At 38.7% G+C, this 17,620-nt stretch overlaps 1 protein-coding gene and 1 pseudogene across 5 annotated transcripts in view; both read right to left on the reverse strand.

Annotated features, from left to right (window-relative positions):
* The window catches only part of MYOF (myoferlin), a 127,029-nt gene that overhangs the window by 54,546 nt on the left and 54,863 nt on the right, over nt 1-17,620 (reverse strand). For 3 of the 5 annotated variants that reach the window (XM_036438567.2, XM_036438571.2, XM_036438573.2), the window contains exons 14-23: nt 16,123-16,191; nt 15,982-16,025; nt 14,127-14,209; nt 11,810-11,848; nt 10,421-10,545; nt 9,265-9,381; nt 6,632-6,809; nt 5,008-5,132; nt 2,817-2,923; nt 282-474 (exon numbers count right to left, since the gene is read on the reverse strand). In XM_036438567.2, the coding sequence (XP_036294460.1) occupies nt 282-474; nt 2,817-2,923; nt 5,008-5,132; nt 6,632-6,809; nt 9,265-9,381; nt 10,421-10,545; nt 11,810-11,848; nt 14,127-14,209; nt 15,982-16,025; nt 16,123-16,191 (1,080 nt within the window). The remainder of the gene's footprint in view (nt 1-281; nt 475-2,816; nt 2,924-5,007; nt 5,133-6,631; nt 6,810-9,264; nt 9,382-10,420; nt 10,546-11,809; nt 11,849-14,126; nt 14,210-15,981; nt 16,026-16,122; nt 16,192-17,620) is intronic. The other 2 variants (XM_036438570.2, XM_036438572.2) reach the window with 1 other exon arrangement.
* LOC118719630 lies at nt 5,738-5,873 on the reverse strand (annotated as a pseudogene).

A 17,620-nucleotide genomic window follows, 5' to 3' on the forward strand; every position in this document is an offset into this window, starting at 1 on the left:
CTTCTCCCATATAAAGTGACATTTGTGCTGTTTAAAAGTTTTACCTCTTCAGCCGGGACCGGTTTGGCTCAGTGGATAGAGCTTCGGCCTGCGGACTGAAAAGTCCGGGTTTGATTCCCGGCAAGGGCATGTACCTTGATTGCGGGCACATCCCCAGTAGGGGGTGTGCAAGAGGCAGCTGATCGATGATTCTCTCTCATCGATGTTTCTAACTCTCTATCCGTCTCTCTTCCACTCTGTGAAAAATCAATAAAATATATTAAAAAAAATAAAAGTTTTACCTCTTCAGTCAGTTGCATTAGTTTATAAAGCCACTCCTCAATTTCCCCCACTGTGGACTCCACGTCTATGGCCTCAGACCTCATCTTCACAGCTGCCTCCTGAATCTGGGAGAGAGACCTGGACCGCAGCTTTTGGATCTGAGTGTCCAGCATTGTGACATTAGGGTTTCCTTCCACTGGAGGCAACGTGTAGCTAAACAACAACAACAACAACAACACAAAACAGAGTTTGCAGAATAGCTTTTTAGGCTTCAGAACTGTCGAAGTCATTTATATTTGGTTTTCATCTTTCAAATCACACCGTTTTCCAAACTGCATGAGAAAATGACTTTTAGCTGAATAGATTGTATATGGCATTGGTAGATCAGATGTTCCAGTTAAGTCTCTCCTCACTCTCACGAAAAATACAGGGGGATTAAATTTCAAAGCGATTCCTTGGATTTAACTCAAGGCCCATAGAATCACTGGAAAGAAGATGGAAACACAGCAGCAGTTTGGAGAAATGGCCTTTCTTTCCTATATCATTGTATAGAACCACAAAATGAAGGAGAAGGGAGAGTAGAGACCATTTAGCCATCAGGTTCTTAACTAGGGTCCATACACCCCTGCGTCACCTGTGGGTGAGCCTGAGGAAGTGTGTGAATCCCTGGAACCTATAAAGAAAAGTGTACATTTGTGTTGGCATGCAGTGTACTATAATGAGGAAGAACAAGGGCTTTGGAGCAGGCTACCTAGGTATAAATCTTGGCTCCATCATTTACAAGCTCTGTGATCTCTTATCTTCCTATCTCCAAATGTGTGTGTGTGGGGGGGGGGGGTATCTACCTTTTAGGATTGTGTGGGAAGTAAATGAATTAATATATGGAGAGCATTGAGAGCAATGCCTGATACAAATTAAGTCTAAATAATGTTGCCATCATCATCTTCATCTCATCAGGTATTCAAAGGGGCCCAGGAGCTCTCAAGAGGTTAAGAACCGCTTGTGTAGGCCAAGCTCTCATTCAAAAATGAGAAGTCAAGAATAGCTGAGCTGGGGTCATAAAGGTCATCTTCTGCCAGAGCTTCCCTCTAGACACGGCAGCTGGCGGGGACCCAGGGTAAAGCTGTCACCGATTCCAGGAAGTTCTATTCACATTGTCTCTACCTGGAATTTCCATTGATTTAAATTTCACCCAGCTTCTTAAATGAAGGAAATCCAACCATGACTTCCCATAAACATCAATTTCCTGTTACATAAAGTTTCAACGATTCCAATTTAAATCTTCAAGGAATAGTTCACATGCATTTAATTCTTCAAAAAGAAATTCTTGAAGAATAGTGAACATAGATATTTCTGTGTTTCACTCAGCAAACCTTACACATTCGCATTTTTGACAGGAAAAGCATAATAAAATATTTGTGTAGTTGCATTAGTAATTATGGCAATGCATTGGAAGGGTTAAGTCCCTGGAATGATTCTTTGATGCATAAATAAATACAGAAGCTGCTAGCTCAAAAGTCACATGTGAGACTTGCAATAAATAGATACTAATTGTGTGAAACACGTAGCAAGAAGAGTTGCACTTATAAACCCAACTCGGTATCAGATGCATCATTTCACCTCCTTGGGCCGCTGTTTTCTCATCTATAAAGTAAGAAGACTGGAAGAAATTATCTCTTGGACCCAGATTAAAATTCTCTGAATATAAACCAGTACCCACCAGTTCTTGGATCTTAGCTGCATGTCAATTACCTGGTTACACCACTAGAAGGCACAAGAAGACAGGGAGACTTAGAGCACTGGAGTTTGGGGGTGGGAGGAGGGAAAAGATGACTGGTTCCTGCTGCTTATGAAAACTTTCAATATGCTTTTCTTTTGGAACTTCCCAGTCCACTGCTTTATTAGCCAATATTTAAAACGAGTTTGGAATGAGTCACTTCCCCCTTTGATTTCCAAATACCCTGAGGTCTGAGCTGTTTCCTCAAGTCACAGTTATGAAAGGTTATCTGGCTCCCGTCAAAGTTACTGACTTTACCTAAAGGAGGCAGGGCCAGAGTGTTCACTAGGCAACCAGTAAATGAGCACGTAAAAGAGTTGTTTCTGGAAAATGTGTTGAAATTACAAACGATGTTCTGAATGGCAAAATTGATGCTCTGTCCCCAGATCCCACTCTCTCTAGGGGCTGGGAGATTGGTGGGAGGCAGAGGCACAGCCCTGATCCCTCCCACATTCCTCGCCTGAGGCTGAGCTGGGCTGTGCTTCCTGGAGTCAGGCCCCAGCCTCCCTCAGCCTCCCTCAGTCTCTCTCAGGCTCCCTCAGCCTCCCTCAGCCTCTCTCAGCCTTCAGGGCTGCTTTAGAATTGGCACCAAATCCGAAAGTGGAGCTTTTCCTGTGGTGATTCAGACTCCTCCCAGGACCCGCCTTTTGAGAATCCTGACTAGTTGAAATTTATTTTTCCGACGAACATTAAGGGTAATTCTAGAGGCTCTTTTAGTCCTATAGTTTAAGAGAGGGAAGCATGTCTGGAAATTCTGAGATACACAAAATCAATTTACCTTGTGTCTTCTATAACTTCATCAATCAGCTTCAACCATATTTCTGCCAACTGGTTTGCAGGAATTTTACCCTGTATCCCTGATTTTAGAGCCTCTATGTTTGATTGCTGGGAAAGAGAGAAAATAGTTGGTAATTGTGCATTATGTCATTACGTATACGCAGTGGGGTTTAACTTTAATTTTAATTTAAAAAATACACAAAAGACCTAACAGAAAAACGGGATTTTTTTTGTTTGTTTGTTCATTGTTTTGCTTTTTATAATGCTCACCATAGCCTAGCACTATTTATTTTTCTTCTAAAATGCAGTCAACAGTGATATGCTTAAGTACTAGGATGACCTTTTCATATGGCTTTGGACCCTTAAAACTGGACAAAAAAGGGGCCACATACTAAACCTGACAAGCTCAGGGGAGGCCTGTGTAGTGAGCCGGTCTTACAAATTCAGAGACCTAGAGTAAATACATAGGATGCTCTGAAATGAAAACTTTCTAACTAAAAGCAAGTCATGGTGGATTGTCATGTCCTAGGCTGGTATCTTCCTTGAAAAAAGTCAATGTTTACCTTAGCTATTGCCTTTTTGTATCTACTCTATCAGACATTTGGAATGTCAGAGTAATCCCTTTTTCCCAGACTCCTCAGGGTACAATCTCCCACCAGGGCAGGAGACCACAGAACCCCTCACTATTATCTTCTTTGCTTCATGCCATCTCTTAGTGCTGTAAATGCTATTGTTAACTATCTTGTACTCACCAATGTGAAAGAAGCATCTTTCCATTTTACTTTTTATCCAAATCCCAGAGATTTCCCCACTTTGCTTTCTCCTGCCCCCTTAATCTACCACCAACGAATTTCATGTAACCCTATTTATGTCTCCTCCTTTTATCGTATGTATAAAATAAGGTGCAAAGCTACCATTCTCTGGAACATTTTCTCAATCCATTAATATTTTGCTTCTTAGCGATTGTCATCAGTTTGGTTCAAACAAACTCAAAAATTCTTACAGGTTTGGATGTTTCTTATGTCAACAATACCATGTAAATATATTATGTACTCAAATAGCAATAAAATAAAACCAACAAAGATAGGGGAAGGAACCTTAAAATAGAATATTAAACAGGAACAAATGAACCTGAATTATATTTCAGATGAATAACATAACTATACTGAGCTAACCAAAGTAACTTTGCAACACAATATCTTCACTATATATCTTCTGTTTAAAGGAAAGAAAAAATCATAAACATATCAAACTCTAATTAGTTTTTTTTTCCATTTGGTTTATCTTTGGATTTTAGGATTAAATAAATGAGTAACTATATTGAGAATAATGAAAATCAAGTTTCTCACTGCTGGAGAAGGGAGTTGTAAATATAGAAATAGGGAAGGCTAGTACCTTTATCTCAACCATGTTCCTTTTCTCCTCATCAATGTCAACTAGGTGTGTAATTACAGATACTACAATTATGCAGCTTTTATCACAGTGAACCCCCAACCTCCAAACAAGGAAGTTTCCTCTGGTCTACAGCCAGAGTGGAGAATGTCAGGCTCTGGTTCCTTTGATCCCACTTCTTCCCACAGTAGAGATTTTTACTACTTTAACTGCAAAACTCTAAGGATTGCATATTTCTATTGGAATGAACCATTCTCTACACCATATTCACATACAAATGTGAGTTTTGCCTCCTCACCTTCAATATCCGTTCTCCCTATCCCACAATAAGGACAGTTTTATCTGGCCATATGCTAGCTCAGATATGAGAGTGCATTTCCCAACTCCCTTGCAGCAAGATGTGATCATGTGACTGGGTTCCGGTCAGTGGAAAGTGGATATAAATCAACTGTGTGACTGCTGGGTCTTTTCCTTCAAAGGAAAGACTGTGTCATCTTCTCTCCCTCTTTTTTCCTTCCTCAGCCTGGAGGGTAGGTGTTAACAGTGAGCTGGCTCTTCCACAAAAACAAATGACATCTCCTTAGTGATGGTAGAGCAACAAGAGGGAAAGAGCCTGGGTCCCCAACACCATGAACCTCCATACCAGCCTTGGATCACCTACCTCAACTGTAACTAAAAAAACAGCTTTTATCTTGCTTAGCACTCTATGTTGAGGCCTTGAGTTAGAGTGGCCTAGCCTGTATCTTTACTAATACCTAATTCTGTCTCATGAAATGAAAATGTAGAAGAGATAAACTTACCAGCCGTTCTGCCATGACTAAGAGAGTGTTGACTGCATCCAGGCGATGACTAATATCCTCCCAATATGAAGTCAGAGTAACAACTGGCTTTGTGTGGGCCCAAGGCAGGTAATAATAGTAGTTCCCTGGTATAGAACATTGAGAATCAGTGACATTGTACACTTAAACAGCATGCTTATTAAAGAGATGTGCAGCCAAAACTGGTTTGGCTTAGTGGATAGAGCGTCAGCCTGCAGACTGAAGGGTCCCACGTTCTATTCAGGTCAAGGGCATGTACTTTGGTTGTGGGCACATCCCCAGTGTGGGGTATGCAAGACGCAGCTGATCGATGTTTCTCTCTCATCGATGTTTCTAACTTTCTATCTCTCTCCCTTCCTCTCTGTAAAAAATCAATTAAAAAAAAAAAAAAAGAGAGAGATGTGCAAACTGCGATATTGTTTAGTTGTTTGCTTTGGAAATGATCTAGGTAGTAGGATTCTTTAATTTTATTCAATTAAGCAACTGAGGGATAGACAAAAAGTTCTTATTTACTCAGTCTGTTTTGAAAAATTCTCTAAAATGCCCTAGTAAACCAAACATAGCAATCTTTAGGATTTTTAGTGGTTTGGGGTCATGTACCTGAACATCAGAGATGATTACATAACACAGTAGCAGACACTATAGAGAGCACAGGTGATTAGACTGAATGTGTTTGTCCCTGAAAACTGCTCTTCAAAATGAATATTTTTGTTAGAAGTGGGGCAACCAAAAAGAACTTTGTGTTTTTAAAAAGACTTAGCTAGATATATCGGGTTTGGTATTACTTAGAATTAAACTGATAAGAACAGATACTACACTTGATCTTAGCCAAAAGGCCAAGAAGCGATGGTATTACTTAGAATTATTAGTCAAGTTTCTAGCACATTTTATATTTTAACGTTGCTTCTTCAAAAATTAGGTAAAAACTATATGATTGTTGGAACATTTGATCAGAATTTCTCCCTCATTTCTCTCTGTTCTTAAATCACTTTATTAGATATCAATATCTTTATTAGGACATTCTCACACTCTGCCTTCTTATTATGATTTATTTTATATACTAGAATGTAAGTGCCTTAAAAGCAGGGACTGTTTCTCATCCATCTTTGTGTAAGTAGAGCTACTTAATCCGCACAGCATCCCTGAAGAAGATGAAGAAACTAAATTCAGTGATGTGGCTAAGGTCATAGGGCTGGTGAGTGAGCGAGCAAAGACCAGAAGCTTGATTTTCCAGGCTCCGAGCAAGAGTCCCACTTCAACTACTCAATCTAAGAGAGACTGGGAGCCGGCAGGTGAAAATAAGCAGGAGATGTTTCAGGGAGCTCAGTGATCAACAAGTGGCCAACTTGTGACTTTACAAAACGAAGCCAGTGTAAAATCTGGGCATGGGATGAGGTAAAGGGGCTCAGCACAGGGCTCCAGCTTCTTTGGTTTGACTAGTCTTACAGGAGCCTGAACTCCAGCCACCTCTCCTCCCCATTCAACCTTTTCCTTCCCATTAAGCATCTACTGGAGGTAACGGCTGCCAGACGGAGAACACACTGCATGCTTCTTGTCCTGTGGTGCACCCACTCTGCATGCGCATGGGAGAGAACGTCAGTCTTACCATCAAATATGGCACGGCTGTACTGAGTGGTTGATGCCAAAGGCTTACAGGTTGAGTCAAACTTGTTGCCATAGTTCCCAATGCTGACTTCAAACTGAATGGCCTCGCCAACATCTTGCAACATGGTGGCCGAATGGAACACAGCAGACAGGCTGTACTTTCGCCTTCGCTGGTATTTCTATAAAGTATGAGCAGACATAAGGCTCAGTGAAATGGCTCTTGCTCTAATTTACATGTAGATTTCTATAAAATATAATTTGGAACCTAATAATTAGTGTTGAGTTAAAGGCCAGTGAAGAATGTCCTTGAATCTAGCAGTTTCCCTTGTACTCATAAAAGAAGGCATATATAGAATGTTCATTGCTGCACCGATTGAAATAGAGATAAAAATGAAAACCATATAAATATCTATTAATAGGTGTTTGGATAAACAAATGTTGCCTCCATATAAATGAATAAAAGTTCATAAAATATTTACATAGATTGACATGTGCAATCATGGTAAAAGGGTATTTAAAAGTGAACCCATTAAATATACATTTTAATATTGGCATATGCATGAAGAAAGTCTGGAATAATATAAATCAAATTGTTAACAGGTATGCTGGGGAACTTTATGGTTAACTTTACTTTCTAACATACATTTTAATTGTTTGAATTGTTTAAGTACTAGTTTTCTAATCAGAGACAATAAAAACTTTTAATGTCAAATTTTAAAAAAAGTGAAATTAGTCCAGCAATTGACTCAGCAATTGAGCATCGACCCATGAGCCAGATCACAGTTCACACATGCCAGGTTTGGGGCTCGATCCCCAGTAGGGGATGAGCAGGAGGCAGCCAATCAGTGATGTTTCTCCCCCATTAATATTTCTATCTCTTTATCCCTCTCTCTTAAAATCAATAAAAAAAATTAAAAAATAAATGAAATGAACTTTTTTTTCTGAAATAGAAATCAAACATTGTTTCCTTCTTTCTTTCTTTTGTTTTGTTTTACTGAGTGTGTGTGTGAGGGAGTGGAACATAGGGCCAATAATGAATAATCACATTGAGTATCTATCAGCCTAGCACAGTGGTCGGCAAACTCTTTAGTCAACAGAGCCAAATATCAATAGTACAACGATTGAAATTTCTTTTGAGAGCCAAATTTTTTAAACTTAAACTTCTTCTAACGCCACTTCTTCAAAATAGACTCGCCCAGGCCGTGGTATTTGGTGGAAGAGCCACACTCAAAAGGCCAAAGAGCCACATGTGGCTCACGAGCCACCGTTTGCCAACCACGGGCCTAGCAGAAATGACCAGGAGTCCTTGAAGTTTTCCTTTAAGTGTGCATCAAAAGTCTCTTGAATCCACATCCTGTCCCAGATCCTGTTCAGATTGCTTCTCTCCTTTATGGATCACATCCCTACTTATCTGGGCAAACTTCAGTCAAACTGAGCCATGCAATGGTTTAATTTGCTGTATTTGATTATTTAATACTATCCACATCTAGAATTTGTTCTGGATCCATGTAGATACCCAGTCTCTGTATACAGTGGCTTAGCGTGGGGGTGAGAACATCAGTGGTTACTATAGTGCAGCCATATTAGCTACGTGTTCCATTGGTGAACTTGTGAGACACACAAATGCCAGTATTCAAATTGCATGACAAATTTCTCATCATAGCAAGTTTAGCTCAAAAGCCTCTCAAGTTTAGAATTTCCAGCTCTGTAGTCCTTCAATTTGAGAGTTGGAGACTACATGACTATTAAACTTGAACATATGATGACTTTTCAGTGTTGTATTTGATTTCTTCCCCATTTCTACCTTGCTACCAATTTGTATGCCACAATTTAAGCAGTAGTGATATCTTTCACCACTACGAAGCAAATAAAAATTACTTGATCCCTGTAGGGTATCTACCAACTGATTTTTCTTTCTTTCCTAATTCATCTATACCATTACCTTTATTCTATAAAATGAATCACAATCATGGCTGGGTCTTCTGGCTTGTATGATGCAAGAATGTGGTCATTCATTTAGAGAAGTACTCAGATAACTGTTTTGAAATTTTTTTGTTTGGTAAAACACACAATGTAAAATTCATTCATCTGAGCTATTTTTAAATGTACATTTCAGTGACATTAAACACTCACAATTTTGTGCTAAAATTATCCCCTATCTATCCATAGAACTCTTTTCCATTTAGAAAACTAAAACTATGTACCCATTAAACACAGCAACAAACCAGACCACTGGCAGGTGCAAAGGGAAAGGCTCTTATAGAGCAGATGTAGAAGGTAGGCCAGGAAATTTTTTGATTGGTTACAGCTTAAATGAATGCATTATTTGGGATAGCATCATTACCTATTAGGTTCAAGGAGACTGTATGTCAAAGAAAATTGCCCAACTTGTCATATTGGTCTGCTTACTAAATATGACTGACAACTGGTGATAAAACAAATCTCATCACCTCCATTGGGCTGTTGTAGACAAATCAAGAGGGCATTGAAGGGCACTTGCTATGACTCCACCTTCAGTTCCTGGATGTCCCCTTCAGGCCCATTTGTTCAGATAGACCGGTACTAGCTATCCCACCACCAATCCTCTACAACACCCTTCTCTGTACTAAGCATTATCCACACTCCAACACTTACCTCAACAACCAGCAGGTCATCACTGGAAATGGACTGAAGCCTTTTCTCTGGTGGTGTCTTTTCAAGAAGAGTGCACAGTTCAACCAAGATTCTACCTCTGTAGGCAACTCCTTCTCCCTGAAAGGCAACAACACAGGATTATTCCTCCAGGCATGAACAACAGCAGAAAGAATAGTCTCTCTACTCTGGTTAATCCAATTACAAAAAGTTTCTCCTTCCACAGCCCTAATTTCCAAAATGAATCAGTAACTCTCTGAGCAGGATTTAAATCTTTGTTATCTAAAAAAAGAAACAAGACTTCTGGTGGCAATCCAGAGAGAGACAGGGGAGCCGGGCTGAAAGAGATCTTAGCCATGATGAGGTGGAGGGAGTGGCAGTAGAAGAAACTCACAGTCTCCCTCACCGCACTTCAGCAAAGCAGCTCTACATTTACCTACAGTAATTTTTTTCCTCTTCACAGAATAGGAAGGCTGCCATGTTGGCAACCAGGGCAAGTCCCGGAGTAGTGAGAAAGTAAAGAAAGAAGATGTTTTGTGCAGCTGAGTGTGAGGATGGATATCAGATATCCACTATGCTTGACTCTGTTGGCAAGAGAATCTTCTGAGAGGAAGAGAAATCTCTACCCTCCTCCTTCGAGGGCTTTTTTCTTTCCATCTTTGTCCCTTTCTGGGTTTGGGGAACTAACTTAAAGATATTACTTTGGCTTCTAATGTAATAGAAAGATCACTTATCATATCTGGAACTCCATGTCCTCGCCTTCAAAATAAAGAAGTTGGATCAGGCCAGAGACAGCAAAGAGGTTGGACCAGGCATGTCACCTCCAATCATTTGGTAAATTCTTAGAACATGGTGTTGAACAGAATTCTGAGGCAACACATTTGCTGATTAGCAAAGAAATGCAGCACTGATTCTTAACATCTGTCCTAAGAATAGGGAATAGCCATGCAATATACTGACAATTACCAAAGCAGACCTCCAGAATCCTTTTCTACTCTTGCATTCTAAGACATGAGCATGAGATGTCTATCCTCATGTGGTAGGTCTGTGTGTGTGTATGGGGGGAGGCCCCCTAAATATGAGACTTAATTACAACCATTACAAGAAGGAATCTCATTAACAGTGTTCATTAATAACAAACCTTAATTGAGAAACCAACCTTCCCAGTATTTAGCTCATCATAGGGGTCTGGGAATCCTGTGTATTCTCTGGGGCTTCCATAAAGGTTCAGATAACAAGGTCCAAATGTTGGAATAAAGCCCACCTCTGTTTCTCCTGTATTTGCTGAGAGATAATATCATCATTAAATTTTAGGCTTTTAAACATTTGCTCTGTTGAAATAAATATTAGTTATTAGTTGGTTGAAATAAATATTAGTTATTAGTTTTTCTCCATTTTTGAGAGTTAGTTGTATTAGTGGAAATTATAAGTACTTGTGAGACTTGCCAGTTTCCCTTTTCTTATTGCTATAAAATATTAAATAAAAACATTTTGAGGTAATTCAAGTAAACACGTTATTCTTAAAAAAAAAGATAATGTTATTCAAATGAAAGAATAATAAAGCTTTCAAGATGATCTTCACATTTTTTTGTAAGTTTAAAATTGGCATCATGTTAAACATGTCATTGGCAATTGGGGCAAAGAGTATATTGTTTTGAGAAGTCATTTAAATGATATCTATCAGATTAACTTTGTTCCAAAAAAATATGATTTAATCTCAAGTTAAAATATGTGAGATTTAAAAATTTTATATGTAATAATAAACTGCCTGCCTGTAGTGATAAAACTATATGATATTCATTAAATACAATAGCATGAAGTCCCCACTCACTACATTCTGTCTCTGATGAACAAACGATATGCTCCTTAGTTCCGCTATCTGGTCTTAGCAAGAGTATTCACCAATGAGGGGGCAATGTTAGGAATTAGCAAGGTCAAAGGGAGATTGTGGGGAAATGTAAGAGCTGGGTTTGATGGATGACAAACCTATCTGAACCTCAGCGCCCTCATCTTTTGAGGGAACAACATCTGCCCTAGGGGGATTGTGATGGTCAAGTGAGAGAGCACTGAGCAAACTTGCAATGAATGGTAAGAGCTGTGCAAACCAAAGGACAGGTTATGGCCCCTCATGTTTGGGAGATGAAGACCTTCAAGATATAAAGCAGAAAACAGTATCTTCCAACCTAGAAATCCATGTTGAAAGTGGGGAAAAGTCATTTCATACATATGGGACACTAAATCCCATATCTCTATGTATGAAACATAAACAACATTAACAAAAAAGTGTTATGTCTCACAAACAGTTATTCACAATGAAGCCAATAGGATAGTTTGCATCTAGGTGAAAACATGAGACATGGAGCAGTGCTTACTTGCACATCTGTTTTAAGCTAAGCCATGAAGGACAACTATGCAGCACTAACACAAAAATTATTTCTAAGACAGCAAAATGTTGTTAAAAAAAAAAAGGGGGGGGGGTGTTAAAGGCAATCAAATTATAATAGTAAATAGGAAGCTCTAGAAGATAGCAAAATTACAAAGCATAAACCTGTATATGTTGCAGCCCCAGATCCATAAGATGAGAAATCTACATAGTAAAAATACAGTTGGTTAAACAACATGAGAAACACAGCATTATAAAAGAGACATTGGAACGTTAACCAAATCCAGCCCCAAGCAACACCAGAAAAATCCCAAATTCAGACCCAAGCCACATGACCCTATTGTAATTAGTACAAATATCACTGGTTAAACGCAAAATGGCTCAACACTTGATAACGTGAAATAACCCGATCTCTCCAGTCCCAGGGCCACCAAGCATCTGAGAAGGCTCAGCTTCTGGCCGCCAAAGAAAGCCTGGTGATGCTACCGACATTTCGTGTTTTTAATAAAACGTTTACCTGTCTTAGGTCTCGCTTAGTTTAGAAAGAAAATTCAAGTTCATGTGGTCTTAGGTCTATAGTTTGTGGTACATTGTTTGTTTCTTTGGGGGAGATGTGTGCTGCTCATTGTTATTCAGAGACCCTGTAACAGAAGGACCCGCAGGGAGAGAAGACCTCAGGAATGGGCTGAAACTAACAATTTCTGTTTTTATGGATGATGGCTGTTACCACCATATGGCTATGAAAAAGACTCGTTTTAATATTTCTTGAATAATTATCTTTAGGTGATTATTTAATAACTTCTTGCTTATGAAAAATGAATTTAATAATATCTACCTTCCCTCCATATAGGTACAGTATGATTTTAAATTACTCCTTTGGTTACCTTTAATCAATAGATTTAACCTAGTCCTTAACCAATCTTTATAGAACCAATGATTCACCCAGTCTTTATATCTGGATTCCTCACTTGATAAGAGGCTAGTAGCCCATCTACTTCTCCCTCCACTCCCCTTCCTTCTAATCTCTGTTTTCTGTGCTTTCACTTTTACATTGCCATGGGTGATGAAATTTACATTCTGCTTAGAGCTTTGACTACCAACTTAATAAAAAATAAAAAACCAACAAATAATGTTTACATTATAACAGCCATATAAATATTGTTCTCTGCAGAGAAAAGGAAAGTGTAATTACATTTCCTTTGTTACCCGCTGTTCCAGCAAGCATGCCACTCAGCAGAGAATATTCCAATGAAATCTCTTCCCTAACTCCTACCATTTGCCTAAAATATTTGGACTTCATTATTTGGACTATATCTACTTTGTTTAGTTTTTTTCATAATTTCTAATTGCCCTATTTTTCCTTCTTGAGAAAGGAAATCTATAGCTTCTTTACCATATCTCTATTATCTTCCAGATTCTTATTCATGCTATATATTGTTTGAATTAACATTAAAAAAATCAACTCACAAACCTATAAGGTCCTCTCTCTCTCTCTTTTTTAAAATATATTTTATTGACTTTTTACAGAGAGGAAGGGAGAGAGATAGAGAGCTAGAAACGTCGATGAGAGAGGAACATTGACCAGCTGCCTCTTGCACACCCCCTACCGGGATGTGCCCGCAACCAAGGTACATGCCCTTGACCGGAATCGAACCTGGGACCTTTCAGTCCGCAGACCGATGATCTACCACTGAGCCAAATCGGTTTCGGCAGGTCCTCTCTTGAAGAACATGAGAGGCACCTTAGGTTTTCAAGACAAAATCTTATCTCAAATTCTCTCACTTTACTCAATATGTTGAACCTATTAGCAATTATAAGAATTTTCATTATTGTATTTAGATAACAAAAAATAAGCTGCTGTTATTATTGCTTAACATTAAATATTTTACCTTACCACGTTAATTTTTCTCCTTCATTTCTTATTATTTCTGACATATACACAGAACCATAATGCCAGATATAGGCAATTATTGTAATTCTCAGTATGGAAAACATCAAAAAGAAAAGTGTAGTGGTTATTAATGCCTGTTGCACAAAATGCATGAAAAAAAAATACACATGATCTTAGGGAGCAAAGATTACATGGTTCGTTGCTGTCTGGCCTCCGGGTTCCTGCCAAGGAAATCAGTTAAGAAAGGGAATATAATTTATATCTTGGTGAAATTGTTTCAATGCCAATATATTGATTAAAAAAATAAGATGCTAAGCACTCTGTATTGACACTCAACATTTATAAAACAGCTCCTGGGAACGAATATTTGGATGGGAGCAAGAAAGCTAAAATCTTCCAACTGTTAGTTGCCTCAAGTACTAATGACAAATTAGTTGTTTTCCGATCATCACCAGAACATCCTTGAAATGGTTCACTAGGCTCATCACATTTAGCTTTTAAGAAACCAAGTCCATTGTCATGGGGCTATCCCAGCTCATTCCTTCAGAAGTTCTGCACCTTGTCTTATTCCAGCTCTGTTGTGTGACTTACCTTCCACTTCTCCACCGGAGGCAGCGATTTTAGAAAGATGAAGATATGTTGTTCCAACTACATCATTTTTGGTAAGACGATCCCTGTGTAAAAAAACAGGGTAAGGCCTTCACTATAAGGATGTATTTTCATTTCAACAATAATAAGATAGAGCTGGAAAAGACCCTAAACCTCAGAAATCATTGTCCAGTGGGCCTCAGCATTACTGTACTTTCAAAATGTCACTTGAAACCCCCCACTCTCATCTCCTATTCAAGCTTTTGATTCACTAAAAGTAGGGGTGATGAACAAGTCTGCATTAATAATAAGTATATTTCCTAATTCATTCTGATGCAAATGGCCCTCCAACCATCCTTTAAGAAACACTGATCTAGTTGGACAACTCATTTCATTTATGGAAACTGAGATTTTTACAAAAGTCATGAGATTTGCATATGGCCACACTCAATACTATTGTCATAAAAGGAATGAACCAATTAATAGGCACATTGCATAAGGAGTGTAATGTAATCATATTACATAGAATAAGTGCATGCTTATTTTATCATGTTTATACTAATTATTATGCTGGTTTAATAACTACAATGGGCTATATCTAAGGGTCCTTCATAGGGAGAAAATTTCCTTTTCAATTTGATTCAAATACTTACTGAGCACTACTGTGTGATAGATACTATTTTTCTGACCACAGTTGTTTGCCTATAACCTAAATCTTAGTATCTATATGGTAAGGGACAAATTTGTCCACTATAAGTATATACAACTTTGTGTATCTTTCCATGAGTACCTTAGTCTGTGAGCCTAACTCATGAAATGCTCTCTGGTCAAGCACATAGTAGGTGTAAAAAATAAGGTTTATATTAATAACATCCTCTCTTTAATTCTTCCTCTTCTTTATACCATTTAGTGGCATACCCACTCTGAAGATTAAGCCTTCATGGGAGAGAGGAAAGGCTTAGTATTTTGAGGAAATATTATTCTACAACATAATACTATGTATTATAGTATTATTATATATAATATACAGGGTCGGGCAAAAGTAGGTCTGGAAAATAACACAATAGTATGGAAAATAACACAATAATTAATAAATAGTAATACAAGAATAAATTCTGTGTTTTGTGCACTCACAGCTGTAAACCTACTTTCACCCCACTATTCTGAAGACTAAATGGAATAAAGTCAGGAAGGCATGAGGCACAGCACCTGGCACTTAGTGGTGCTCAAAAAACAGTAGCAAACATCATAATAAACACTGATAAAGATGATGATGATGATGATGATGATGATAATGATGATGATGATGATGATAATGATATTTGCCACTCTCGGGGAGCTAAAGGCTGCTAATTGAATACCCCATCTAACTAGAACATACTCAAGAATGGTCTCATTGTGGCCAATCACCGCTAGGAGGGTGGTCTAGTAAAAATCCCATCAGAACCTTTCAAAGAATTTCCTACATTCAGATAGGTAGCTCTGTCCATTTTCCTTTCTAACAATAACAGTAACAGAATGTTTTGGTGATTCTTCCCAAGAAGTGGTTTACTCCATGTATGAGATCCATTTGGGGAAGCCTAATGGTATTTCATTCCTTGTCTTGGGCATTTTCAGATCATTTCTTCCTTCTTTGTTTATGAACAGTTGAACTAAGATATTCAAAATTTTTCTGCAACAACACTATTATCATTTTTAAGGAAAACATACAGTTCCAATAACAGTTTATTTCTTCCCTCTGGGAGAAAAGCAAATATACTAAAATGTAAGAGTCAGGTGATCTAGATATCCAAATGTTTAATATCCAAATGTTTAATTCTTTAATTCTGAATTAGTCACAAGTCCATTTTTAACTCACCAGTCAAATATTGTTAGTTTTATTTTTTCACACACTGACGGAAACTGTGCAAAAGAAATAGAAAAGGTAGTTATTTCTCAATTTACTCAGTTACTATGAAAGTTAGTAGTCTTATTTTTCTGAAAGAAAATGAAGTCAAACCTTGATCTGGAGATTAACGACTTGATTCCACTCAGGGTTTGCATTTTTCTCAATTATATTTGTGCAAACCTGTAAAATCGTCAAAGCAAAACAGTAGGTATTCAAGTTTCTAATTTTTAAAAGTTTATAATATATGCATATTAGATCATGACTAGCAGTTTACTTATAAGTTATATACTTAGTAACCTCGTTAAAGGTTATTTTTCTTGATAATGATTTGGTAAAATATGACATGGGTTTAAGATCTCTGCTACTTCTGTGGCTAAAAGTTTTCAATTGCCAGATTTCTAACATTGTGCAAGCATAATAAGGCAAAATTAATGTTTATTGAGCACTTATGACATACTGCCTAATAACAATTATCTTCATTAGCATGTCCAAACAGGTCTTTTGATTCTGCGCACCCAACCCCTCCTCTGTCTAACCAAACTGGCTCCTGTCCCAATCTTTCCATCATTGTTCACCAGCTGGCTTAGCATTATAACAAAGTCAGCCACCTCTCTCTCCCCATCACACACCTTATCCAATCCATGAGTAAATTCTGACACTCTTATCTTCATGTGAACCCTGACTGGCCCCAGACACCTGCAGTTGGCTCCTACCTAGATGGTCACTTCCTCTCCTGCCTGCTCACTGTCATGTCACCCCCCTTCCCCACCCCTCTATGTAGTATCCTCCATGATCTCTCAGTTGCACTTAGAATAAAGTCCAGGTCCAACCCCTTGCTGATAAAGCTCTACTGCCCCACCACCCACATCTTTCTGACCTTCTCTCTTAGTTTTCCCCCTTGCTCACCACTCCAGCCACCTGGATGTTCTTTGGCTGCAAATGTGTCTCCTCCTGGGGGCCTTTACATCTGCTATTCCCTCTGTCTGGAAGCTTCCCCACCTTCCACTCCCCCACCCCTGACCTCTGCATCATCCAGGCCCCTGTGCGAATGTCACTTCCTCAAAGGTGGCCACGTGATCTCCTAGCTAAATAACCCTTCAACCCCACACAATCACTTCTTGTCCCTGCTTTATCTTCTGTGTAGTACTTGGCACTGTCTGGAATTATTTAATGACTCGTTAGCTTGTTTATTGTTGTCTCTTACGCTCCACGAGAGCAATGGCTCCGTTCTCTATCCCAGCACATGGGACAGTAGCTAATACTAAATATTAATAGACTTCCGACAATGAACTGATGAACCCTCTCAGCACTCCTATGAGAATCTTATTATCCCCATTAATATTTCAGGAAATTGAGACTCAGGGGTGACAATATCTGCCTTAACTGCCTATGGAGTGGGGTGAAATCTGAATTTAAATCAGGCCTCCTCTCATTCCAGATCTCAGGGCTTTTCGGCTGCTCTCCATCGACTCTCCCAGGAGATGTCACCCAGTCCATGTATCATTTGTCGAATCTCCCTTTCATAAGCAAATGGATCAACTGTGTGGAAAATACTAGTTTTTCATGCCTACAGTTGTCCATGGAGGGGTGTTATTCTACTATGGAATCC

The sequence above is a fragment of the Pipistrellus kuhlii genome, unplaced genomic scaffold, assembly GCF_014108245.1.
Source record: "Pipistrellus kuhlii isolate mPipKuh1 unplaced genomic scaffold, mPipKuh1.p scaffold_m20_p_15, whole genome shotgun sequence".
NCBI lineage: Eukaryota > Metazoa > Chordata > Mammalia > Chiroptera > Vespertilionidae > Pipistrellus > Pipistrellus kuhlii.